This window comes from Oncorhynchus clarkii, chromosome 5, assembly GCF_045791955.1.
Source record: "Oncorhynchus clarkii lewisi isolate Uvic-CL-2024 chromosome 5, UVic_Ocla_1.0, whole genome shotgun sequence".
Taxonomy (NCBI): Eukaryota; Metazoa; Chordata; class Actinopteri; order Salmoniformes; family Salmonidae; genus Oncorhynchus; species Oncorhynchus clarkii.
The window spans coordinates 88,500,539-88,506,538 of record NC_092151.1 but is presented as its reverse complement, the minus strand read 5'-3'; the positions used below and the strand labels follow the sequence as shown (position 1 = coordinate 88,506,538).

The following is a 6,000-nucleotide window of genomic DNA, read 5'->3' as shown; positions in this document are numbered from 1 at the left end:
TGCAGCTCAGTTGTCTTAACCAACTGTAATAATGGAAATCAATCCCAACATGACTTCTAGTTCATCTGCATGAATACATTTGTGTGTTTTAATTGTAAATGAATGAATGCTGACGCAGGCAGGCAGGCAGGTAGGCTGATGCTCTTTAATCAGCTGCTCCAGGAGACCTCCATAGCAACACACACACACAGAAACGCATAAACACACGCACGCGCACACACTGCCGAGCCTGATAATTTTTTTTAATTGGGCTCTCGCAAGCCAGCTCTCTCCCTCTCTCTCTGACCCCGCCGCTCTCTGACCCCGCCTCTCTCTTTCTCTCTCTTTGACCCCGCCTCTCTCTCCCTCTCTCTGACCCCGCCTCTCTCTCCCTCTCTCTCTGACCCCGCCTCTCTCTCCCTCTCTCTCTGGCCCCGCCTCTCTCTCACTCTCTCTCTGGCCCCGCCTCTCTCTCCCTCTCACTCTGGCCCCGCCTCTCTCTCCCTCTCTCTCTGGCCCCGCCTCTCTCTCCCTCTCTCTCTGGCCCCGCCTCTCTCTCTGGCCCCGCCTCTCTCTCCCTCTCTCTCTGGCCCTGCCTCTCCCTCTCTCTCTGGCCCCGCCTCTCTCTCGCTCTCTCTCTGGCCCCGCCTCTCTCCCTCTCTCTCTGGCCCTGCCTCTCTCTCCCTCTATCTCTGACCCCGCCTCTCTCTCCCTCTCTCTCTGGCCCTGCCTCTCTCTCCCTCTCTCTCTGGCCCTGCCTCTCTCTCCCTCTCTCTCTGACCCCGCCTCTCTCTCCCTCTCTCTCTGGCCCCGCCTCTCTCTCCCTCTCTCTCTGGCCCCGCCTCTCTCTCTGGCCCCGCCTCTCTCTCCCTCTCTCTCTGGCCCTGCCTCTCCCTCTCTCTCTGGCCCCGCCTCTCTCTCCCTCTCTCTCTGGCCCCGCCTCTCTCTCCCTCTCTCTCTGGCCCTGCCTCTCTCTCCCTCTCTCTCTGGCCCTGCCTCTCTCTCCCTCTCTCTCTGGCCCTGCCTCTCTCTCCCTCTATCTCTGACCCCGCCTCTCTCTCCCTCTCTCTCTGACCCCGCCTCTCTCTCCCTCTCTCTCTGACCTCGCCTCTCTCTGACACCACCTCTCTCTCTGACCCCGCCTCTCTCTCCCTCTTTCTCTGACCCCACCTTTCTCTCCCTCTCTCTCTGACCCCGCCTCTCTCTCCCTCTCTCTCTGACCCCGCCTCTCTTTCTCTCTCTCTCTCTGACCCCGCCTTTCTCTCCCTCTCTCTCTGACCCTGCCTCTCTCTCCCTCTCTCTCTGGCCCTGCCTCTCTCTCCCTCTATCTCTGACCCCGCCTCTCTCTCCCTCTCTCTCTGGCCCCGCCTCTCTCTCCCTCTCTCTCTGGCCCCGCCTCTCTCTCTGGCCCCGCCTCTCTCTCCCTCTCTCTCTGGCCCTGCCTCTCCCTCTCTCTCTGGCCCCGCCTCTCTCTCCCTCTCTCTCTGGCCCCGCCTCTCTCTCCCTCTCTCTCTGGCCCTGCCTCTCTCTCCCTCTATCTCTGACCCCGCCTCTCTCTCCCTCTCTCTCTGACCCCGCCTCTCTCTCCCTCTCTCTCTGACCTCGCCTCTCTCTGACACCGCCTCTCTCTCCCTCTCTCTCTGGCCCTGCCTCTCTCTCCCTCTCTCTCTGGCCCCGCCTCTCTCTCCCTCTCTCTCTGGCCCTGCCTCTCTCTCCCTCTCTCTCTGGCCCTGCCTCTCTCTCCCTCTATCTCTGACCCCGCCTCTCTCTCCCTCTCTCTCTGACCCCGCCTCTCTCTCCCTCTCTCTCTGACCTCGCCTCTCTCTGACACCACCTCTCTCTCTGACCCCGCCTCTCTCTCCCTCTTTCTCTGACCCCACCTTTCTCTCCCTCTCTCTCTGACCCCGCCTCTCTCTCCCTCTCTCTCTGACCCCGCCTCTCTTTCTCTCTCTCTCTCTGACCCCGCCTTTCTCTCCCTCTCTCTCTGACCCTGCCTCTCTCTCCCTCTCTCTCTGAACCTGCCTCTCTCTCCCTCTCTCTCTGACCTCGCCTCTCTCCCAATCACCCCTTCTCTTTCTCTGTCTCTCTCTAGTTGATGGTGGAAGTGAAGGATTATTTTTAGAATTGGAGGGCACACTTTATTATGCAGACCTGACATTTAGAGATACATAAATGTTTTCACATCCCAATTAAAAAACACCCCCCAATAAAAAGTGCACTTTTATTACTGCACAGATACATATGCTGTAAACTCTTATAGTATTCCACGTCATGGGTTTATTCAAACTAATTCATATCTAGTTTTTATTATTAGTTAGTCACGTTCACAGCTAAAAGCTCTCATATGGCAGGTAAAAATCCAACCAGGAAGTGGGAAATCTGAGGTTGGTCATTTTTCAACTCATTCCCTATTGAAGATACAGTGGGATATTGGTTATGTTGCACTTCCTAAGGCTTCCACTAGATGTCAACAGTCTTTAGAACCTTGTTTGATGCTTCTACTGTGAGGTGGGGCCGAAATGAGAGTGGAATGAGTCAGAGGTCTGGCAGAATGCCTTGAGCTCGTGACGCTTGTTCACGTGAGAGCGACCTCTGTTCCATCGCAATTCTACAGACAAAGGAATTCTCCAGTTAGAACATTATTGAAGATTTATGTTAAAAACATCCTAAAGATTGATTCTCTACATCGTTTGACATGTTTCTACGGACTGTAATGGACATTTTTTGACATTTCGTCTGCTCCTAGTGAACGCGCAACGTGAGTTTGGATTTGTTTACCAAACGCGCTAACAAAAGGAGCTAATTAGAACATAAATGATGGACATTATCGAACAAAACAAACATTTCTGTGCATTCTGTGAAGATCGTCAAAGGTAAGTGAATAATTATAATGCTATTTCTGACTTCTGTTGACTCCACAACATGGCAGGTACCTGTATGGCTTGGTTTTGTGCCTGTACTCAGATTATTGCATTGTTTGCTTTTTCCGTAAAGCTTTTTTGAAATCTGACACAGCGATTGCATTAAGGAGAAGTGTATCTAAAGTTCCATGTATAACACTTGTATTTTCATCAACATTTATGATGAGTATTTCTGTGAATTGATGTGACTCTCTGCAAAATCACCGGATGTTTTGGAACTACTGAACATAACGCGCCAATGTATAATGAGATTTTTTTATATAAATATGAACTTTATCAAACAAAACATATATGTATTGTGTAACATGAAGTCATATGAGTGTTATCTGATGAAGATCATCAAAGGTTAGTGATTCATTCTATTTCTGATTTTTGTGACTCCTCTTTGGCTGGATAAATGGCTGTGTTTTCTGTGACTTGGCTCTTACCTAACAATCGTTTGTGGTGCTTTCACTGTAAAGCCTTTTTGACATGGGACATTGCGGTGGGATTAACAAGAAGTGTATCTTTAAAATGGTATGAAATACTTGTATGTCTGAGGAATTAGAATTATGAGAATTTTGTTGTTTGAATTTGGCGCCCTGCACTTTCACTGGCTGTTGTCATATCGATCCTGTTAACGGGATCTCAGCTCTAAGAAGTGTTAACTAAATATGCATAATATTTGCAGGTCTCAGACTATGCTTCCATTATGCCATTTGATTAATCAGGATCCCCATTAGCCAATGGCAACAGCTCATCCTACTGGGGCCCAACACATACCGCAGAGACATTACAGAAAATACTTAATAACATGCATACATTTAAAAACGTGTGTGTGTGTGTGTGTGTGTGTGTGCTAGATCAACCCTCAGTATTTGTCTGGATCTGTCTCTCTTTATCTGTCAGCTATCTCCCCCCATCAGGCTCACTAGGGCCCTCTGTGGTGGGGCAGTGACCCTACAGCCAGCCTCTGTACATGACTGACTATTGTATTGTACTGTCTGACTGTGGTGTCTGGAGCGGGCCAGCCAGCATGGTATTGTACTGTCTGACTGTGGGGTCTGGAGCGGGCCAGCCAGCATGGTATTGTACTGTCTGACTGTGGGGTCTGGAGCGGGCCAGCCAGCATGGTATTGTACTGTCTGACTGTGGGGTCTGGAGCGGGCCAGCCAGCGTGGTATTGTACTGTCTGACTGTGGGGTCTGGAGTGGGCCAGCCAGCATGATATTGTACTGTCTGACTGTGGGGTCTGTAGCGGGCCAGCCAGCGTGGTATTGTGATTCACAGCCAGAGTGTACAATATCTGTTGGACACCTGTTTCTATTCATGATGAGGGATGGTAATGAGAGCTGAACTGGAGTTGTGATGTCGTGGATGAGGGAGTTTCTGTGTGATGTCTGTCTCTCTGAGGTTGTGTGTGACGTCTGTCTCTCTGAGTTTGCGTGTGCTGGAACAGCTAGGTTAGTGGTGGAACAGGCTAATGGCTGTCTCTCTCTCTCTCTCTCTCTGTTCTCTCTGTTGTCTCTCTGTCTCTTACTTTCTCTCAATTCAATTTCAATTTAAGGGCTTTATATGTATGGGAAATATATGTTAACATTGACAAATCAAGTGAAGTAGATAATAAACAAAAGTTAAATAAACACTTTTCCCTGTCTCTCTCTGTCTGTTCCAGTGGGCACCCCCTACTACATGTCTCCAGAAAGAATACATGAAAACGGATACAACTTCAAATCTGACATCTGGTCGCTAGGCTGCCTGCTCTACGAGGTAACGTATATGATACACATTTACTGTACACACACAGACAGATTAGTGAGGTAAAGGTGGATAGGAGAGCTGCAGTGTGCTTGAAGCTAACAGAGACCTCCCAGTGACGTATCCATGTGGTTCAGATCAACTGGGTGGATATGATACTGACCAGATAGTTTACTCTGTAGACAAACCACATCCACCTTACAGATCAGACTGACCAGTTAGATTACTCTGTAGATGAGCCACTTCCACCTTATAGATCAGACTGACCAGTTAGATTACTCTGTAGACGAACCACTTCCACCTTGCAGATCAGACTGACCAGTTAGATTACTCTGTAGACAAACCACATCCACCTTACAGATCAGACTGACCAGTTAGATTACTCTGTAGACGAACCACTTCCACTTTACAGATCAGACTGGAGAGAGAGGTGGGGGGGAGCGAGCGAGCGAGTGAGCGAGCGAGAGGATGGTGGAGAGAGGCAGAGCGAAATAGATGGGTTGAGCCAGGCAGAGAGAGCGATACGGGGTGAGGTTGGAGAGTGAGAGATGGGGGAGTTAGAAGAGAGGGAGAGGGGGTGGGGAGAGAGAGGCAGCGAGAGCGATACGGGGAGAGGATGTGGGAGGAGAAGGGGGAGGATGGGAAGAGAGAGAGAGAGTGGGAGAATGAGTGTGAGTATGTAGCTGGCCTGTGGTGTGTTGTGTGATATTATCTGGCCTTTCTAAACAAGCATCACACACACCCACTCTGCTCCCATTGATCTGAAAACACTATTCAGTGTGTGTATATATGAAGGTCTGACAGGTGTGTGCATTGGAGGTTGGATGATGGCTGTATGGATGATGGCTGTATGGATGATGGCTGTATGGATGATGGCTGTATGGATGATGGCCGTATGGATGATGGCTGTATGGATTAGAGGTTGACCAATTATGATTTTTCAACGCCGATACCGATTAATCAGTCAATTTTTATTTTTTGTTTTTTTTATAATAATGACAATTACAACAATACTGAATGAACACTTATTTTAACTTAATATAATACATCAATAAAATCCATTTAGCCTCAAATAAATAATGAAACATGTTCAATTTGGATTAAATAATGCAAGAACAACGTGTTGGAGAAGAAAGTAAAAGTGCAGTATGTGCCATGTAAGAAAGCTAACGTTTAAGTTCCTTGCTCAGAACACGAGAACATATGAAAGCTGGTGGTTCCTTTTAACATGAGTCTTCAATATTCCCAGGTAAGAAGTTTTAGGTTGTAGTTAATATAGGACTATTTCCCTATACCATTTGTATTTCATTAACCTTTGACTATTGGATGTTCTTATAGGCACTTTAGTATTGCCAGTGTAACA

At 48.5% G+C, this 6,000-nt stretch overlaps 1 protein-coding gene across 1 annotated transcript in view; it reads left to right on the top strand.

Annotated features, from left to right (window-relative positions):
* LOC139409512 (serine/threonine-protein kinase Nek7-like) overlaps positions 1 to 6,000 on the top strand; it is a 141,811-nt gene that overhangs the window by 113,215 nt on the left and 22,596 nt on the right. The window contains exon 8 of the mRNA XM_071154773.1: positions 4,555 to 4,649. Coding sequence (XP_071010874.1) covers positions 4,555 to 4,649 — 95 coding nt within the window. The remainder of the gene's footprint in view (positions 1 to 4,554; positions 4,650 to 6,000) is intronic.